The sequence below is a fragment of the Manis javanica genome, chromosome 4 (assembly GCF_040802235.1).
Source record: "Manis javanica isolate MJ-LG chromosome 4, MJ_LKY, whole genome shotgun sequence".
NCBI lineage: Eukaryota > Metazoa > Chordata > Mammalia > Pholidota > Manidae > Manis > Manis javanica.
Genome location: NC_133159.1, coordinates 109,325,221 through 109,346,100, shown reverse-complemented (window position 1 = coordinate 109,346,100; position 20,880 = coordinate 109,325,221). Strand labels below are relative to the sequence as shown.

At 41.0% G+C, this 20,880-nt stretch overlaps 1 protein-coding gene across 6 annotated transcripts in view; it reads right to left on the bottom strand.

Moving 5' to 3' along the window:
- Positions 1 to 20,880, bottom strand: part of LOC108394941 (sorting nexin 27) — a 167,784-nt gene that overhangs the window by 75,116 nt on the left and 71,788 nt on the right. Inside the window, exon 2 of one of the 6 annotated variants that reach the window (XM_037003207.2) lies at positions 12,499 to 13,266. The exons of 4 other annotated variants lie outside the window; for them this stretch is intronic. In XM_037003207.2, the coding sequence (XP_036859102.1) occupies positions 12,499 to 12,818 (320 nt within the window). In that variant the 5' untranslated portion in view covers positions 12,819 to 13,266. Of the gene's footprint in view, positions 1 to 12,498; positions 13,267 to 20,880 lie in introns of those variants that run through there. One more of the 6 variants, XM_073234637.1, reaches the window with a different exon arrangement.

Here is a 20,880-nt window from a genome sequence, read left to right as displayed (position 1 = left end):
GCCATATATGACAAACCCATAGCCAACATCATACTTAAGAGCAAGAAGCTGAAAGCTTTTCCTTTAATATTGGGAACAAGACAAGGATGCCCACTTTCCCCACTTCTTTTCAACATAGTACAGGTGGTCCTAGCCGTGGCAATCAGACAAGACAAAGAAATAAAAGGCATCCAGATTGGCAAGGAAGAAGTTAAACTGTCCCTGTTTGCAGATGACATGATATTGTACATAAAAAACTCAAAAGAATCCACTCCAAAACTACCAGATCTAATATCTGAATTCAGCAAAGTTGTAGGATACAAAATTAATACACACAGAAATCTGTGGCATTCCTATACACTAACAATGAACTAGCAGAGAATGAAATCAGGAAAACTATCATTCAGTTGCATCAAAAAGAATAAAATACCTAGGAATAAACCTAACCAAGGAAGTGAAAGACCTATACCCTGAAAACTACAAGACACTCTTAAGAGAAATTAAAGAAGATACCAATAAATGGAAACTCATCCCATGCTCATGGATAGGATGAATTAATATTACCAAAATGGCCATCCTGCCTAAAGCAATCTACAGATTTCAATGCAATTCCTATCAAAATACCAACAGCAATAGAAATACCATTTGACCCAGGAATTCCACTTCTAGGAATTTACCCTAAGAATACAGCAGCCCAGTTTGAAAAAGACACATGCACCCCTATGTTTATTGCAGCACTATTTACAATAGCCAAGAAAAGGAAGCAACCTAAGTGTCCATCAGTAGATGAATGGATAAAGAAGATGTGATACATATACACAATGGAATATTATTCAGCCATAAGAAAACAAATCTTACCATTTGCAACAACATGGATGGAGCTAGAGGGTATTATGCCTCGTGAAATAAGCCAGGTGGAGAAAGACAAGTACAAAATGATTTCACTCATATGTGGACTATAAGAACAAAGAAAAACTGAAGGAACTAAACAGCAGCAGTATCACAGAACCCAAGAATGGACTAACAGTTCCCATAGGGAAAGGGACTGGGGAGGATGGGTGAGAAGGGGGGGATAAGGGTGGGGAAAAAGAAAGGAGGCATTACAATTAGCACATATAAATGTGGGTGGGGGGGCACAGTGAGGGCTATGCAACACAAAGACAAGTAGTGGTTCTACAGCATCTTACTACGCTGATGGACAGTCACTGTAATGGGGTTTGTTGGGGGGGGACTTGGTGAAGGGGTGTGCCTAGCAAACAGAATGTTCTTCATGTAATTGTACATTAATGATACCAAAAAAAAAAAATACCAACAGCATTCTTCAACCAACTAGAGAAAATCATTCTAAAATTCATATGGAACCACAAAAGACCTCAAATAGCCAAAGCAATTCTGAAAAGGAAGAATAAAGCTGGGGGCATTATGCTCCCCGACTTCAAGCTCTAGTGCAAAGCCACAATAATCAAGACAGTTTGGTACTGGCGCAAGAATAGACCCATAGACTAATAGAACAAACTAGAGAGCCCTGATATAAACCCAACCATATATGGTCAATTAATATACGATAAAGGTGCCATGGATATACAATGGGGAAATGACAGCCTCTTCAACAGCTGGTGTTGGAAAAACTGGACAGCTACATGTAAGAGAATGAAACTGAATTATTGTTTAACCCCATACACAAAAGGGAACTCGAAATGGATTAAAGACTTGAATGTAAGTCACGAAACCATAAAACTCTTAGAAAAAAACATAGGCAAACATCTTCTGAATATAAGAATGAGCAACTTCTTCCTGAACGCATCTCCTCGAGCAAGGGAAACAAAAGCAAAAATGAACTCATGGGACTACATCAAACTAAAAAGTTTCTGTACAGCAAAGGACACCATCAACAGAACAAAAAGGCATCCTACAGTATGGGAGAATACATTTGTAAATGACATATCTGACAAGGGGTTAACATCCAAAATATATAAAGAACTCACATGCCTCAACACCCAAAAAGCAACCCAATTAACAAATGGGCCAAGACAAACAAAAGCAGATGACACCTCAGGTCAGCTGGGCTTAAGACATAACCTGAAGCTTCTATCCTTGCCTCCCTAGCAAACTCCAGTCTGGTCAGGTGCCATCTTTACTTCCTTAACCTCCCTGGGTTTACTCCAGGATTGAAATTTTCTGTTAATATGCCAGATTCCCCATCAGACCATAAATTTCCTAAGGGCAAGGACTACATGTTATTTACTTCTATCCCCACTGTCTAATTGCATGTTTATCTTGCAGTAAGTGCTCATTAAAATTTTTCCCTGAATGAATTTTAAAAAATTATTAAGGCTAGCACACACAAAAAGTGCTGTAATGGTTTTCTTTTGTAAACTTCTATAATTTCATTCCTTATTTTTAACTTACACTGATTTCACTGTTTAGGGGGAAGTGCTACAAATTTACACAAGCTATATATTTTTCAAACTTTAGTATTAGTGATCATTTTCCTTTTTATTTTGGGAAGTAGTACAAAAACACTTCAGAGTAAAATATGGCATGCAATAATGTAAGCAATTTCAAAGTAAAGCTATGTTTTGTTTTATTCAAGTATGTTGAAAATAAAAATCAATTGCTTTTATTAATTTTTAAATATAAACATCGATTCCAAGGATAGCAAAACAAGGTGAGAAGGAAAAAGAAATAAAAATGTTGACATTTAAAAAACAAGTCTTTATTTCATGTTAATTCTGGGAATAATCTATTGAATTACTATTTAATATCATGAAAACTAAATGTACCACACTTTGAAAAAATTTACACACAATGGAATCCCTTCACATGCTAGAGGATGAAGAATTAATTAACTTAACAGTAAGGTCTTGAAGTTCTCAACTGAAACTATAAAAATACACAACACTGACTTATTTTGTTTTGCTAGTATTTGTTTTTCAATTTGTCTTTAAAAACTTGATCAGCATACAATAACCTTATGATTCTATTCAAATGTAAGTCTAGATGTGAAAATGGGTTACTTCTTCACATTGGGATAATAAATGTTAGATTTATGGAAGAAAGTTTGCAATAGCAATAATGGTTTCCCTAGCCTGACTAACTTATTTTCTTCCTAACTTATTTTCTTCCTATGTACACTATTTCTGAGGACCCCTCATTCAGTTATTCACCAGCAAAACAAACATAGTCAGTCCTAAATCATTTCCCAACACCAACTCAGAGTCTGAGATCTGCTACACTTTTTGAACCACTGCCTAAAGGCAACCACCAAATGTTTTTATTTTGGTTTATGACCACAGTGAAGGTTAATTAAAGAATAAAATATACTTGCTTTATCAACAATCTTAGTTTGCAAGTCAGGTGAATTACCAAAGACAGAATCTTAATATTTTTAAAGTTCTATTGCACTACTATTTCTGGATCACTACATGATGTGACTAAAAGCACACTTCCTTGTGTGATCTAGTTTTTGTTCTGGGATGACAGCCTGTACCCTGAAACCTAATTCCTACTTCCTGAATCAAATAATCTCAAGAGGTACTGTACATGAGTGAACAGAAGTGTAAATCCATCACTAACACAGAAAAATAGTTCAAAATACCTTCATCTACGAAAGACAGCCTTTAAAATTAATAACAAGAGATATACTATGGAAGGGATATGGCCCTTAAGCAATCAGATACCTACCATCCTTTAATCCAAATTAAATTTGGGCAATTTCTTTTGGAAGCTGAAGAACACAGATTATAGTTTCTATAGTTGTAGTGTGTTTCAACATATTGAAAAAGAAAAAAGGTACAATAAGACCTTTCTTGAATCAGCAATATAAAGGATGACTAGGTGGAACAGGGTAGTCTAAAACAACCTATCAGCACAAAACTCACAGAGGAAAACATTTGCGTCACATTTCCTTGGATTCAAAACACCAGGTAGAGAGAACAAAACTCAATGCTGTTTCCAATGCAGCAGGTTATATACCTTGAGAAAACAGACCCAGAAAGTAGTTCTTAACCCTATCAGAATTCAAATGACCATAATACTGGATTAAAAATATTAAGTAACCTACCTGCATGGTACATTAAGTAGATAAATTATACACTTTACACATTACAGACTTTTTACTTGATTAAATTGACCACAAAAAGAAGTGGAAGATGCTTCCAAAACTTTCACAGAGGTCTTCACATTTTTCAAGATCTCCAAATATTCATTTGATCAATCTCCTGATTTTTAAAACATACTAAATAAACATAACTAGAACTAGATAGTAGACACACAAATATAAAAGTACTGCAGTACTGGGGGTGGAGGGAAGACAATTTCTTAATCTCACTGAATAATTCTGTAAGAGTAATCAGACTCTTGAACATAGCTGGGAGAATATCCACATGAGCAGCTGACTCAGCGTGCACACAGCTCTGTACTTCTCCAAAGAGAAGTAAACCAATTACTTGAGTTTTAAGTCCACCAGAATACATAGATCTGTCATTCTAGTCTTAGTTTGAGGTCTAACAAAGAATCTGCAGTTTCAGATAACTGAAGCACAAACAAATCATTTTTTATGAGGTTTTCATAGCAACGGAAATTCTTGGAAGGAACTACACACAAAAATACTCAAACACAGTTCCTCACTCTGCAACTTTAATACCTTGCAATAGGTGTATTTCCTCAACTGTTACAAGAACCTAATTTGGTTAGCAGGGAATAATAAATAATAAATGAAAGAGACTACATACATACTACATAGCATTTGACTGATACCCTACCACAGAATTTAATCCTGAAGTATCCCTCATATTACTGAGAGAAAGCAAAAGTTCAGTTTGTGGTCACCACCAATTTTTAAACTTATCCGAAGAATCCTCATATGAATTTTTGTTTTGAAGGTAGATTGCAGGTACAAATCTCAGTACTACACTATGATCCCCATCTTCATTACCCTCAACTGCCAACAGCATACTGTATACTGCTATAAAAGACTGAAATTGAAAGTAGGCATCTTCAAATCAGAGGAGCAGACCTGGAGGAAAGTACAGCTAAACAGAACATCATAGGTAGGACAGAACACAAATAGGCCTGCAGCATATTAAGGATCAAACTTATCAACTGTAAACACAGTAAGTATAGTCATTTATACCATAAGAAAGAAAGATATTTGAGAAGCTGAACTGGACTCTGAGGTAAAATATATGTACCAGTTATAGGCAACCAGCTCCTTACCAGCTGTTCCCAGCTCTGCTGTTAGAGCTTAGTTGTTCTTAGTTCCCTTCTTTATATAGTACAAAGCAGCCCAAGAGACTAGATGCTCTGAAATTCTTCTAATTCTAATAGTGATTTTCCTCTCTGGCCTTGGAAAACATATTCAACCTCTTTAAGTAAATACTTAAATAAAAAAAACTAAATTCATAGAGAGCCCTGAGTATTCATGCACATTCAACTACCTTCTGACCTCAAAAACAGAATAAAATCCAAACTTCGTAGCACTACATTCAAAGCTCTTTTTGATCTAACTTCAAGTAAAATTGCCAAAACAGACAAAACATCAACTTTTGATTCCTTGTTATCCTAAAATTTTTTCACATCTTCCTCCCTTTGGTCAGTTTCCTCAGCCTATAAAAGCCTTCTCCCTTCTCTGCCTACTCAAATTGTATTTCTCTTTCACAGTTTAAAAGCCTTCTAGGACCTATCTACCCACCAATCTCCTCAGGCATTTCACTCTTCCCTCTAAATTCCCAGGGTGTTTTTTGTTTATCTCCCTAATTTCAATCTGCTTCACACACAGTAAGTGGTTTACATTTACCTGCCCACTGCAGTATAAGCTTCTCAAGGGCAAGGATACAGGAACTCTGTGACTCAACCGAGCCTAACAGTGCCTTACACATTGCTGGTGCTTAATTGTGGAACCAGACTGAATTTAAGGTGCTATCAGCAGAGTGATGACCTAAATCATTGTTTTTAAAACAGTGGATCACAACTTAATTAGTCACGAAATTAATGCAGTGGGCCACTGTCAGCATTTAAAAACCAAACTAAAACAAAAAGCCCCAAAATACTGACCAGACTAAAATATTTTTAAAAATACCAGGGTGTATGATATCAGTAAACCCAGTTTTGTGAAACTTGTTTCAGGTGTTTTTTGTACTTATATTGGCTTATAATATAAAATGTATCCCTTACTATGAGTTGCAATTAAAAAATTTTTTTTAGACAACCTATTTTTTTTTCAAACATGGGGCTGGAATTGTACCATCCATACATAGGTTCTTACTGGACTGCCTGAGTGAAGCACAGAAATCATCTACATAGCTGACAGCCAAAACACAGAATGATCCTAACTGGCTCTAACCTAAACCACAATACCTTTGTGTCAGTAATGCTGTCACCTAAAGAATGAACTCACAACAGGTCATGCTCCAAGGCACTGTGCTGTGATCATAAACTGTGTTTGCTTGTCATGGAGTCTCTTATCTACCCAATCATAAAGAATAAGTTCCAACAGGACTTACCTTAAAAAATGATTATCCTTGACAGCATGGTAACAAACCCTCACTGGAACAAGCTAGTCAATGGGGACTGAAAAGAGAACTGAATCTTCAAGTTACTAACAAAAGATCTTTTCTGTTGTGTATCTGATTTCCGAGAGGAAGATAATGCTATTTTCAAATTTAGTTTTATTTGTTTGCCACCTCAGCTACCTATGGAATTAAAAGTATTTCTCAGGGTTGCAATTATGATTATCAGACATCTTTCACTGATGATGAATAAAGTAAATACAGAAAAGAATGACTGATTTGGTCCTCTGTCTCCCACCCAATTTAACAGTAAGAAATACAGGGTAAATAAAGATTTAAGACACTTATACTTCACAAATATGGAACTAAAGCTCAACTGCTATCGAAGTGTAAAAGGATGGGAGTGAATTTTAAGAATCTGAAGTGACTGTTCAGTCAAGAATAACTGAGAAAACAAAGGAAAAGAAAATACACTGGATTTAGAATCCAAAGACCTGGGTTTAATTCTAGTGTAACACCCAGTTTCCTCTCATGAAATAGGGACAGTAACCAAACATTCATTAAGCAAGCATTTTTTGAATATCTCCTATGTGCCATTAGAATTTGACTAGGGGAACAACATATGTAATCCTTGCCCTCAAGGAGCTTATATTTTTCCCTCTCAAGGATGCTGCGAAATCAAATTTGAAAACCCTGGGCAAATAAGAAGAAAACAAATCCTACCATTTGCAACAACATGGATGGAGCTAGAGGGTATTATGCTCAGTGAAATAAGCCAGGCAGAGAAAGTCAAGTACCAAATGATTTCACTCATCTGTGGAGTATAAGAACAAAGAAAAAACTGAAGGAACAAAATAGCAGCAGAATCACAGAACCCAAGAATAGACTGTTACCAAAGGGAAAGGGACTGGGGAGGATGGGTGGGAAGGGAGGGATAAGGTCGGGGGGGAAGAAAGGGGGCATTACAGTTAGCATGTATAATTTGGGGGGAGGTACAGGGAGGGCTGTGCAACACAGAGAAGACAAGTAGTGACTCTACAGTGTCCTACTATGCTGATGGAGAGTGACTGTAATGGGGTTTGTTGGGGGGACTTGGTGAAGGGGGGAGCCTAGTAAACATACTGTTCCTCATGTAATTGTAGATTAATGATACCAAAATTTAAAAATTTTTAGTTAAAAATAAAAAAATTTTTTTAAATCCCTGGGCAAATAGTAACACACTACACAAATTGCAAAATGGTATAGTTATTTTTATTATTAACTTGTACTACCACTTAACCACCCATCTTTATTAAAACAGCTTATCAAGATTCAACGAAGTATAATAGATCAGCTATTGTTCACTATCTACTAAACTGACTTTCCTAAGGGCTGGAACTCAGGTGCCTAACGTACCACTATTTGCTAGTATAGAGTTAGCTCATGACTCTCAGTATAATCATGAAGATAAAATGAATGCGAATTCAAGGCTGATAGTCTTTGGTGTAGCTCCAGGTATGGGCTGGATATGTGGGTTCCATTACCCACACCTAGCAAGAGAGTAAAAATAAAGATTTCTAGACCCCATTCAAGACCTACTGAATTATAACCCTTAAGGGGTGAGAAGCCTGAGAATCTAAACTTTTGACAAGCACACCCAGTGATAATATTCACTAAAGTTTGAGAATCATTGCCATAAAAATTTCATTTGATCAATTACCTAGTAAAATACTTCTTGTATTCTTTTCATTCAATGATTTTCAAATTTTCACATAAACTAATACCCCACCAAAATGCCCACAAGATATTCCTAAGTTATTAAGATTATCTCTCAATAAACAAATATACATACAAATATTTTTATAAATATATATATTTAATATTAATTTCTTATGATTTTAACAAGGGAATGTTGATGGGTACCTTATCATTAGCTGTCGAGGAGGTAAGCATAAAGTCTCTGCCTAGAATAAATATGATTTTGAGTGCTTGAAAGCCAACCTTAGGGGGTCCACGCTTATTAAAGATCACACTACCCAAATAACAAAGAGACAAAACAAACTAGCCAACAGACAAACCTAATCCCTCAAAACTATCCATATCCACCACATGCTTAAACCCTCCTATGGGCATCTCTCATGAAATCAATCAAGAGCCTTTGGAACTACTTTAACCTTATGGAACTACTTTAACCTTAAGAAAATTATCCTGAAGTGAAATGTTCTTCACATACTATATAATTAATGCAAAGACATATTTATTTTGGTTCTATTTGTTGAAAGCATCCTTCACTTACTAGCCTCCAGGTATATACACATTAAAGTGAAAACACTCAATATTTGTTACATGGGAAAAATTACAAGGTGGAGACTAACATTGCTAGTCAAAAAAATTTCCATCTGCAATAAAATTTAGAGTCCAGAAGGCTTGTTTATACTCCAGTACCACGTCTTGCAACATGACTCCTTCCCAAACCAGTTAGAATCTAGTCAGTTTTGAAGGGAGTAAGGACAAACTCAACCATACTGAAGTTTTAACAACTGTTCCAAGATTCAATAAGGACAGGGCCTCAGTTAGCAGACTTTTAAAAAAAATACAAAGAAACTAATAATGCTCTTAATTTTGTCCAAGCTTGTATTCCCTTAAACCTCAAAGATAGTTTCTTCCACATCTCTCAGTTGTCCAAACAGCCGTATATGAAAATTGGAATAAAACAAATTGTGTATAGGAGTAAAGTGTCTGAAAGTCTTACTTAGTAAGCAGCAATTAATAAGATTCAGACATCCACCTATAACTTCTACAAACTACATCTGCATAATAATCATCTACCCTGACCTCACTTGACATTTCATCAACATGCAAAGCTTTCTTGGAATAATGGAAAGGTTAACTTAAGGAACTTGGATGAGACAGAAAGTTCTGAGTGTTGCCTAAAGAATGCTTTAGGAAAATTAGAACCAACCTACCAAGATCAAAAGAAGTAGCAGACAATGATATCCCTCAAGAATCCAGTCTGTTTCATTGTAGTTTCACCACCTTGTAAATTTCAGGTGGAAACTGATTTTAGCTAGTGAAAGAATTTTCTCTGTTGACTTGGGCATCTCACAGAGAAACAGAACAATGTATGAAGTTGAGTACATACGTGTGACTGAGTGTACTTGTGGGCTGACGGGCAGAAGGATACTGGAGGTACCTGTTTCCTTGGACTAAACCTGGACTTGGCCATCTATACCCCCAGATCTGTCTCTGTTTTTGTAAATAAAGTTTTATTGAAACACACACACACACACAAAGAATCAGATCTGTTTTGTCACTGATTTCCTTCTTTCACTTGAAAACCAAGAAGATGCAGGCTTTGGAAGGAGAGAGAAAGAAATTGGACAGTGGAGGTCTCGAATAGTGGAGGTCTTGGAATCTTATTTATTAATTAGCTTGGCTCTGTGTTGCAACTATTTCCACTATAGTAGCAGAGCAGCTTCAAAGAATGAGGAAATCAAAATACAGTTAGAAAGTGAGAAACCAATGTCAGGAAGATGTCTGATCATCACAACCTTCCAGGGAAAGGTTCTCTAAGCAGAGTGCTCTTCCACGCTGCCCACTAAAAGAGACAAAGTTCTCTATTCAGCACCAGTGATGTGCCAAAATGTAATGTCTTCTCTAGAAGGAGGAATGCACCTAGACTAGGACCTGGTCCTGAGGCAAGTCCTTCTTCCTGTCCTAGGGGACCATCTGAGGCCTCCTTTACAATACCTAGTTTATATCTGGACTCTACTGCAAAAACCACAACAAAGGCAAGAAGCCACCAACTATGTTGGCTGGCATGCATATATTTGAAATGGTTGATTACATTAGCTGTAATCAGGGAAAGGGCCTGTGTCCCTCTGGGGGTCCCCATCCGAAATGAGAAAAGCCAGCTGGGCCCATAAGGTGAGGGAAGCAGGGGTGGAGGCAGATGCTCAGCTCCAGTTTAGGACAACGGCCTGCCACACTCTGTAGTCCTCTATAGAACTGTCTGTTTAGTTTCCTTACTCCTGTAAAAAAGTGATTTAGAATTCTGTGATAAACTTGTAATTTGAAATCAATACCTTAGTTTTAAATTTTAAGATAAACAGCTGGATCCAAAAGTTAATTTCCAAAGGGAAAGGAAAATGACAGTTCAAAGAACTTTTATCAGAAGGAAACATTAGAGATAGATACTGAGTTATTTTGAGTTAAAAGAATTAGATGCCCAGGTACAAAGCAAAAGATCCCTATTGCATCCTATATCTGAATGCCCTGACCCCCAAAAGATTAAGAATATATGCCAGAGAATACCAGAAAAGAGTATGTAGCACAATAATGGAAAAAAGAAAGCATCATTTACAGGAAGGTCAGAGGAAAGGAATAATAGCTCTGAACACTTGTTTTGGTGAGCTACTCTTCCTTGACATGGAAGGTAGGAGGAAATAGAATCAGTTGATACCAAGAGTAAGAATGTCAAGGATAAGAGCAGGAAGCATAAGGTGAATAAGAAGGGTGGACTCCACTATAGGCTAGACCTTCAACATATTATCCCCTTTAAAACACTGACTGAAAGTTGTGGAAATTATTAAAATAACATTAATTTAATAAATGAGAAATGCTACATGAGAGCAAATCCAAGCACTGAAGAAGAAGGCAAAAGTGTGAGGGGTGGGGGGAGAGAATACCCAAGATAGATTAAGAAGATACAGGATTGATGACTGCTGAGGTAAATGGAGATATGAGAGCATACACCACCTGTCAGTCGACCAGCAATCACTATATAAACTGTAATACAAAAACACAAATGTAACACCTGGATTAGAGTAGTGGAGGAGGTCTGCACTGAAATTGCAAGACAAAGCAGCATCCTGCCAGTTCTTTTAAGAGATGAAGTGGGGGAAGTGAGGATGAAGGAGTACAAAGGGGGAGGATCTGCAGCGGGGAGAGGATAGGTTGCAGCTGCAGAAGGGGACTAAAAAGAGAAGGGAAAGCAACCTAGAAGAGGAAACAGGATAAAAGGCAAACGTGCAATCACAAGAGGATAAAGCAGGAGAAGAAATGGAAATGGCATGCCCTGAAAAAGTAGGGACGTCAATGACCCAAAGCAGGGGTTGTAGTTTGGGGGAAGTAGGAGCTAAGAAGAGCCCTACCATAAACCTTATAGAAAGGAAGTATGAGTATGGTTCAGGAATGAAGACGGGTGAGAATGGCTATGCTCTCAGAGGGATGTGGTGATGGGGACACTAGATTCAAAATCCTCGTGTAATTTGGGGACTTCTGTGAAGAGAAACTTGAGTCAAAGATCCCACCAAACGCCCCCCTACCCCAAAAAAAGGCATGCACGCGTCAGAAAAGAAGGTAAACGCTTATTGGAGCATGGATACAAAAGGGAGGGGAGGAAAGCGACACACAGTAGGACAGAAAAATACAGGGATGCTTAACCATAAGGATAGAGCAACTAAAGAAGTAAAAAGAAGTGCGGTGTGAGGATGATGTTTCCGGAGGAAAAGCAGGAGCAGACCAGAGGTCCTGCCTGCTCGGTCTAGAGGGCAGAAGACACGGTCCACGGGGGCTGAAGGGGGCGGTGAACAAGAAGCTATGATGCCAAAGACGCGAACTTGGGGAGGACAGGCAGTGGTTGTGTCAGAAAGGGAAATGCTGTCAGTCAGAGCACAAGAGGGTTACTACGAGGAAAGCAAGCGGCAGGAAGGAGCAGAAAACAGCATGCCAAAGGAGAAGGCAAAGGGGCAAAAAAGAAGCCAAAAGAATGAAGGCAGGGGTAAAAGCAGTAAGGGCGCAGGGACATGCCCAGGAGATTCCAGGTATGTAGGTGGGGATCTCCCAAATTCAGGGTGTGGGTAGGTAGAAGGGTCAACCCCAACGCACTGCGGGTCCTGAGGAGGGGGCGGGGGTCACAGGGCCGGTTCGGGGCTGGCGGGGGAGGCGCGGCCTGAGGGTGACAGAGGAAAGAAGCGGGGACTGGCGGAGGGGAAGGGGTTGATGGGGTGGCGGCGGCCCCGATACTCACACCTCCAGAATGCGGTCTCCCTTGCGCACCCCGGCCCGATCGGCCGCCCCCCCGGGCAGCACGGCGCTCACATGCTGCAGCGGCGCGTACAGCTCCCCGTTGATGCTCCGCAGCTGCCCGCCCTCGCTCACTTGGCCCCGCACGTTGAAGCCGTAGCCGGACTCGGACTTGACGATGCGCACGACCCGCGGACCACCGCCAACCCCGCCGCCGTTACCGGCGCAGCGCAGCCCAGACCCTCCACCGCCGCCACCGCCACCACCGCCTCCGTTCCTCTGAGGGGCTGAAGGGTGAATCCCTTCCCCGTCTTCGTCCGCCATCTTGCGAGCAAGGGAGCCGTGCCCCCGCCCCCCTAGGTCTCCACTCCTTCCCCGCGCGAGCTTGCCGTCCTCAGAGACCGCGCCACCCCACGCGCCCGCGCCCACTCCGCCGCCCGCGGGACCCGAGCTGGCCACAAGGCTGCCAGAGGGGTAAGGAGGAGGTGGAGGGCGGAGGGGACGCGGGAGGTTGGCCACCGTGAAGCCTCTTGGGAGTTGTAGTTTCCGGACGGTGGGGCCGGGGAGGAGCCCGGAGATGAGGTTATATGACGTAGTTCGGAAGCAAAGCTCGCTGGGAATTGTAGTTTGTCTTTTATGGTCTTAGGAGAAATTTCTTGTTGGATGGTGGCAGTTAAGGCGGGTGGGGGGAGGAGCGTGGCCGCAATTCAGCTGTTGACGTGGGGCAAGTTTTCTTTTTCTTTCATTTCATACCACTGTCATTTCTTAGCCTCTAAAAACAATAAGATTAGGAAAATTTGACATTCGTGATTCATTACAGTCTTAAATTATAACAAATTTGCTCACTACCTTATGTGGTCACACACATTATTTTATTCCATGCCCCAACAACAGTGTGAAACAATTGTGTCATGAGTTAGTTTCTGTATTTCACATATTAGGAAGCTGATACCTTACAGTGCCCAAAGTCATCCAGCTATTAAGTAACAGGAACTAAGGCCCCCGTTATTTTTGTGCAATATTCTTCTCCTTTTTACAACTACGGTTGACCCTTGAATACTGAGGGGGTATTGGTGGGGGGGTCTGACCTCCCACGCAAGTGAAAAATTCATGTATAACTTTTTTTTTTTTTTGCCATTTTTTAAGTTAAGGTATCATTGATACCTTAAGAAGGTTTCACATGAAAAACATTGTGGTTACTGTTAGGTAGAGTTCGGTTCAGTGACGCAGAAAAGTCAGAGGACAAAGTGAGGAAGGAATTCATTAAAGTAAGAGTGTTAGGGAATGACAGAATAGACAATAAAGAAAGTTCATTGAACCAGCTACTCAGCAATGGGGCACGACCCCTGCCAACTCCTTAAGCCAGGGTCACCTGCCGTCCAGCATCTGCTTGCATCTGCGCGGCGTGGGATCTGAGTGCCTACCACCTCCAGGCATTGGGGGAGCTGCAGAGCATTGGATGGAGTGAGATTCTGTTCTGCAAACTTCCTATAGGTAAAGAAGGGAGACTTTCAGGCAGGTTACTAAAGAGCATGACTGTAAGCTGCAGTTCCCCGTCACCCAGGCGACGTTAATTTGCAAGCCCAGGTGTGAGCTCTCAGCTCCTTACTTGTCTGAGATAGGAGAGTGAAGGTTAAAGCCAGAATTCGGAGGATTAGAATGACAAAGCGAAGTAATAAAACACTACTGGAAAGGCACAGAGACTAGGCGTCCAAGTGAGAAGTTTATTTAAGGCAAAAGGAGCACACTTGTTGAAAGGGGAGGTGTGGGCTGCCCCAGAGAAGAGGCGTCCCTGAAAGGTTGGGAAAAGATTACAAGGATATGCACCTAGAAAGTGCGGGGACCCCAGAGAGAGGAGCGCCCCCTGAAAGGCCGGGGGCTCCCCCTTTTAAGGATTCTTTAGGAATGTGACTAAGGGCTGGGGGTGCAGACTTGTTAAGTGGTCCCTGAATACTTAGAACTAACAACACAAGGAAGATCCTGCTCTGTTTTCTCCCTGAGATCCCGGCATCTTGGTCTGGGAGCGTATCAAACAGCTTGCTTGCCCAGCCCCCAAGGTGGGCTGAGTTATTGTCTGTTTTTGACAGTAAGAATCTTACATTTTTAACTTTCCCGGTATTTAAAATACAGTCTTTAAGATGGAATCCTTCCAGCCTTTCACTATGTTGTTTACAGCTGGGCCTGCATGCTAAATTAGTTGCCTAGGTTACAGACTACTTAATTAGTGCCAGAAGGAGAAAAAAACAGCATATAAGTAAAGGAAAAAAAGTAAGCTGGACCTGCATGGTTAACACAATAAAGACATGGGCTGTACCTACCTGTACCTGGGAAATAAACATTCCAGGCAAAGTTGCTCTTGGCTTTTTGAGCTTTAATTGATTAATTTTGGGTCTTTTTCTCTTTTTCACCCCCACTCATACCTATTTTCCTAACAGATACTACATTCACCAATATTATCAAGTCCCTCCCCCATACTCCATTGAAGTCACTGTCCATCAATGTAGTAAGATGCCACAGAGTCACTACTTGTCTTTTCTGTTCTACACTGTCTTCCCACACACACCATGTGTACTAATCATGATGAGACAGGGACCATGGGCTTAGACAGAATAGGGTCAGGGCCTCTGGAAAAAGCAAGGCATGATATTTACAGTCAGAGCAATGTAACTACATGCAAGGAAACCCCCTACCAAAACTCTGTGTTAAACATTAAGCTCTAGAGTCATTCTTCAGTGACATCAGTTAATATTCCCCAGATAAAGAAGAGTAGCACATGTTTTTATCATGCTAATCATTTGTAATCATGTGTCAGTGTTACTTTAACATGCTAAAAGGCCCAGGCCTATGTGCTGTCTTTCCTCCTTCAGATCTGATGAGGTGATTTTGCAAACTGGGCAACTAACTTAGCATGCAAACCCAGCTGTAAACAACATATTAAAAGGCAGGAAGGATTCCACCTTAAAGATAAGATTGCATTTTAACACTCAGGAAGTTTAACAAGTAAGATTCTTAACTTTACTCTTTAGTAAACAGACAATACCTCAGCCCAACTTGGAAGCTGGGCAGGCAACCTTTTGATGTGCTCCCAGACCAAAACACAGGTATCCCAGAGAGAAAGCAAGGCAGGAAATTCCTTATGTTAATTTTTAATATTCAGGGACTACTTAACAAGTCCACACCCCTAGCCTTTTTTCATGTTCCCAAATATCCTCAACTGCCTATAAAACCCCTAGACAACGCACCACTACAGGCTCTCTTGTCCCCTCCTGGCTCATGCCAGGAGCTCTGTCTGTCTTCTCACTCTCTCTCAATAAAAGTCTCTCTGGCTCTCCTACCTTGACTGTTTGCTAAATTCATTCTTCGACTTGGCAAACAAGAACCCTGGCATCAGTGATACCCCACAATCCCCTTATCCCTCCCCACTCACCCTCCCCTAGCCCCCTCCCCCTTTGGTAACCGCTAGTCCCTTCTTGGAGTCTGTGAGTCTCCTGCTGTTTTGTTCCTTCAGTTTTGCTTTGTTGTTATCATGTATAACTTTTGACTCCCCCAAAACCTTACTACTAATAGCTTACTGTTGACCAGAAGCCTTTCCCATAAAATAGATGAACACATATTCCACATGTTATGTACTATATACTACATTCATGCAATAAAGTAATGTTCTTTAAGGTTCAACTGCACATGAAAATTATGCAGCAACTATCCAAAAAGTATATGTAAAGGAAACTATGATCTCAGTGATTTGGAACTGGGTATTAGAGTGGCCAAGTAATCATTTCAATTGAGCAATGATTTTGAAGTTACCTTAATTTCTAATTCGTTTTGTTTCCCCCAGTAGCACAGTGGAATTCTTTGCAAATGACAGCAATTGATGTTTCTGGCTATCCACCCAAATACAAACTTACAGATACTGAGCAGAACACCTGGCAAAAGCAACTAAGAAGAGCAAGAGCAAAAATAATGAAAATAATTTACAAAAGCACTAAGTATTCAAGTCTGATATTTGATTTTACCCTACTGATAGGCTAATAAGTTAGTCTGCTAACTGTTTCATGGATGCTGATAAAAGACACAAGATTTGTGGGTCAGAGACAAAGGACTGTGGTAACACAGGAAACAACGTGAGCTTCAGCAGGTTTGTGTTAGATTCCTCTTGCCCCTGCCTCACAGTGAGGACATGAAGGGCTCAGGTGAATGCTGTGCATTTAGTGGATTTGCATCAGAGTTGAGGAGCACTGAGCTTGGGGCATCTGCCATTTTACAGGAAGCAGTAAGCAAACCTGTTCTTTGTCCTGGATGGAGACATTAAGTTACTCACTGTAAACAATCCTGAGAAAAAACCCTGCTAATCAGCAGTCAGGGCCTTGCATTCTTGGTACAGCCATGAGGAAGGGTACAAAAGTGGAAGACCCATTAAGAGCTATCTCTCTTAACATTACTATGTGCCAGACACTATTCTAAGCATTTTACATCTACAGTATCACTTAATTATCACAACTGTATAGTGTCTCCTATTTTATGGATGAATAAACAGGGATAGAGAGCTCACACAGCTACTAAGCAGCAAATCCAGGAGATGCAACAAGAATATGTAGTCAAAAGACAGTAAAAGTTAACTTGCCAAAGGTCTTATGACTTATAAAAGCAATAAGCAACTCCCTGAAAAAAATCTGTCGACTACATAAGGTTTTTACAGGAATGCTCAGGGGGGAATAAAAACATTAGAATAATTAAAGCATCTCACAAATGTGCAATCAGGACTCAAAGTTATTATAGTAGAACATAAAAATTAATGTCATCTTATTTTATAACCAAGCAAATGAGGAATGGTCTTGATTAGTTACAGAGATGTAGAAATCAATACATGTTGGAGTAAGAATTTTGCTCCAAACTAATAGTGGCATTTGGATGAAACCTTAATCATGGTTTGAACTGAGTGCTGGATGGGAAGGAACTTATCCACTAAAGCAAGGAATCAGAGAAAGGAAAAGGGAGCTTCCACTAAAAGAGCTATTTTTTTTTACTTATTTTTTTTTAAAGTACTGAAGACTCACTCTGTTCTGGGCTCTGTAATAGGCCTAGGGATACAAAGAAAAATAAGAAGATAGCTACAAACTCCATAAGGGCAGTATGACATTATCAAAATTACAAATGTACATACTCCTTGATCTGGCAGTTCCACTTCTAAGAGTTCATTCTTCTGTCACATTTGCACATGTGTGAAATGACATGTTTGTGAAGTTAGTCATTGCAGTATTGTTTGTATCCACAAAAGATTGGAAATAACCTAATGCTTGTTGGTCAAATTATGATACATTCACAATGGAAACGTGAGTAATTGTAAATAAAAATAAAGAAGCTCTTTATGTGCTGAGGTAGAATGATCTCATGGATACTGTACATAATTAAGTGAAAACAAGTTGCAGCACAGTCTGTAGAACATTTCGTTAAAAAGAAGAACCATAGATAACGTTTATAGCTCTATAAATAGTCACAAGACACTGATAACTGATTGCCTCTGGGAAGGGGGATAGGAAGGAGACTTTTCATTATATACCTTTTAATAACTTCCAAATTTTTAGACAGATGGATGAATATGTTGTCTATTCAAAAAATAAATACAGAGGGTGGAGCCAAGATGGCGACATGAGTAGAGCAGTGGAAATCTCCTCCCCAAAACACATAGAGCTATGAAAATATAACAAACAAAAATCTCCCTAAAATAGAGACCACAGGACACAGGACAACATCCAGACCACATCCACACCTGCAAGAACCCAGTGCCTTGCGAAGGGGGTAAGATACAAGCCCCACCGCAGCGGGACCCGAGCGCCCCTCCCCCCGGCTCCCAGCGGGTGGAAAGAAACCGGAGCGTTTTTTTTTTTTTTTTTTTTGGCGACTGCTTTTTGGAAGCCTAAAAGGGACAGGGACCCCGTTGCTAGGGAGGCAGGGTGGCGGACCGGTGAGCAGGTGCCTGGGACCGGCACTTGAGGACAGAGGAAATCGCGCGTTTTTCCCCTTTTTTTTTCTCTTTTTGGCGAGTGCTTTTTGGAAGCCTTAAAGAGACAGGGACCCCGGTGCTAGGGAGGCAGGGCGGCGGGACTGGTGAGCGGGTGTCTGGGACCGGCGCCTGAGGACAAAGAATATCCCGCGTTTTTCCCTGCGGGACCGGTGGGCTGGTGCCTGACACCGGCACTTGAGGACAGAGGAAATCGCGCGTTTTTCCCCTTTTTTTCCCTCTTTTTGGCGAGTGCTTTTTGGAAGCCTTAAAGGGACAGGGACCCCGGTGCTAGGGAGGCAGAGCGGTGAGACTGGTGAGAGGGTGCCTGGGACCGGCGCCTGAGGACAAAGAATATCCCGCGTTTTTCCCTGTGGGACCGGTGTGTGGATGCCTGAGACCGGCACCTGAGGACGCAGGAAATCGCGCGTTTTTCCCCTTTTTTTTTCTCTTTTTGGCGAGTGCGTTTTGGAAGCCTTAAAGGGACAGGGACCCTGGTGCTAGGGAGGCAGGGCGGCGGGACTGGTGAGTGGGTGCCTAGGACCGGCACCTGAGGACAAAGAATATCGCGTGTTTTTCCCTGCGCGACCAGTGGGTGGGTGCTTTTTGGAAGCCTTGAAGGGACAGGGACCCTGGTGCTAGAGAGGCAGGGGAGCAGGACCAGTGAGCGGGTGCCTGGGACTGGCGCCTGAGGACAAAAAAAAAAATCAAGTGTTTTTTCCTTTTTTTTTTTTTTTTCTGTTCCCTCTCTCATTGTTGCTGTTGTTGTTTTGGTTTGGAGAGTGCTTTTTGGAAGTCTTAAAGGGGCAGGACAGGACACTTAGACCAGAGGCAGGGAAACAGGGGATCTATGGGCACTCTAACCCCCTAGGCAGCAGGGAGCACAGAGGCCCCTTACGGAGATAAATAGCCTCCCAGCCGCTCCCCCTCCAACGGGGCTCCACCATTTTGGAGGAACAGCCCCAGCCAGGCCACGCCCACAGCAACAGCGGAGATAAACCCCATAGCAACCGGGCATGTAGCAGAAGCCCTGTCTGCACACAGCTGCCCAGCACAAGCCACTAGAGGTCGCTATTCTCCCAGGTGAGGAAGGCCACAAACCAACAAGAAGGGAAGCTCTGCCAGCAGTCACTTGTACCAGCTCTGCAAACTGTATCTATCACCATGAAACGGCAAAACTACAGGCAGACAAAGATCACAGAGACAACACCTGAGGAGACAGACCTAACCACTTCTCCTGAAAAAGAATTCAAAATAAAAATCATGAACATGCTGACAGAGATGCAGAGAAAAATGAAAGACCAATGGGATGAGATGCAGAGAAAAATGCAAGAGCAGTGGGATGAAGTCTGGAGGGAGATCACAGATGTCAGGAAGGAGATCACAGAAGTGAAACAATCCCTGGAAGGATTTATAAGCAGAATGGATAAGATGCAAGAGGCCATTGAAGGAATAGAAGCCAGAGAACAGGAATGTATAGAAGCTGACATAGAGAGAGATAAAAGGATCTCCAGGAATGAAACAACACTAAGAGAAATATGTGACCAATACAAAAGGAATAATATTCGTATTATAGGGATACCAGAAGAAGAAGAAAGAGGAAAAGGGATAGAAAGTCTCTTTGAAGAAATAATTGCTGAAAACTTCCCCAAACTGGGGGAGGAAATAATCGAACAGACCATGGAATTACACAGAACCCCCAACAGAAAGGATCCAAGGAGGACAACACCAAGACACATAGTAATTAAAATGGCAAGGATCAAGGACAAGGAAAGAGTTTTAAAGGCAGCTAGAGAGAAAAAGGTCACCTATAAAGGAAAACCCATCAGGCTAACATCAAACTTCTTGACAGAAACCCTACAGGCCAGAAGAGAATGGCATGATATACTTAATGCAATGAAACAGAAGGGCCTTGAACCAAGGATACTGTATCCAGCACGACTATCATTTAAATATGATGGCGGGATTAAACAATTCCCAGACAAGCAAAAGCTGAGGGAATTTGCTTCCCACAAACCACCTCTACAGGGACTGCTCGAAATGGGAGCACCCCTAAAAAGAGCACAGAACAAAACACACAACATATGAAGAATGGAGGAGGAGGAATAAGAAGGGAGAGAAGAAAAGAATATCCAGACAGTGTACATAACAGCTCAATAAGCGAGCTAAGTTAGGCAGTAAGATACTAAAGAAGCTAACCTTGAACCTTTGGTAACCACGAATCTAAAGCCTGCAATGGCAATAAGTACATATCTCTCAATAGTCACCCTAAATGTAAATGGACTTAATGCACCAATCAAAAGACACATAGTAATAGAATGGATAAAAAAGCAAGACCCATCTATATGCTGCTTACAAGAAACTCACCTTAAACCCAAAGATAAGCAT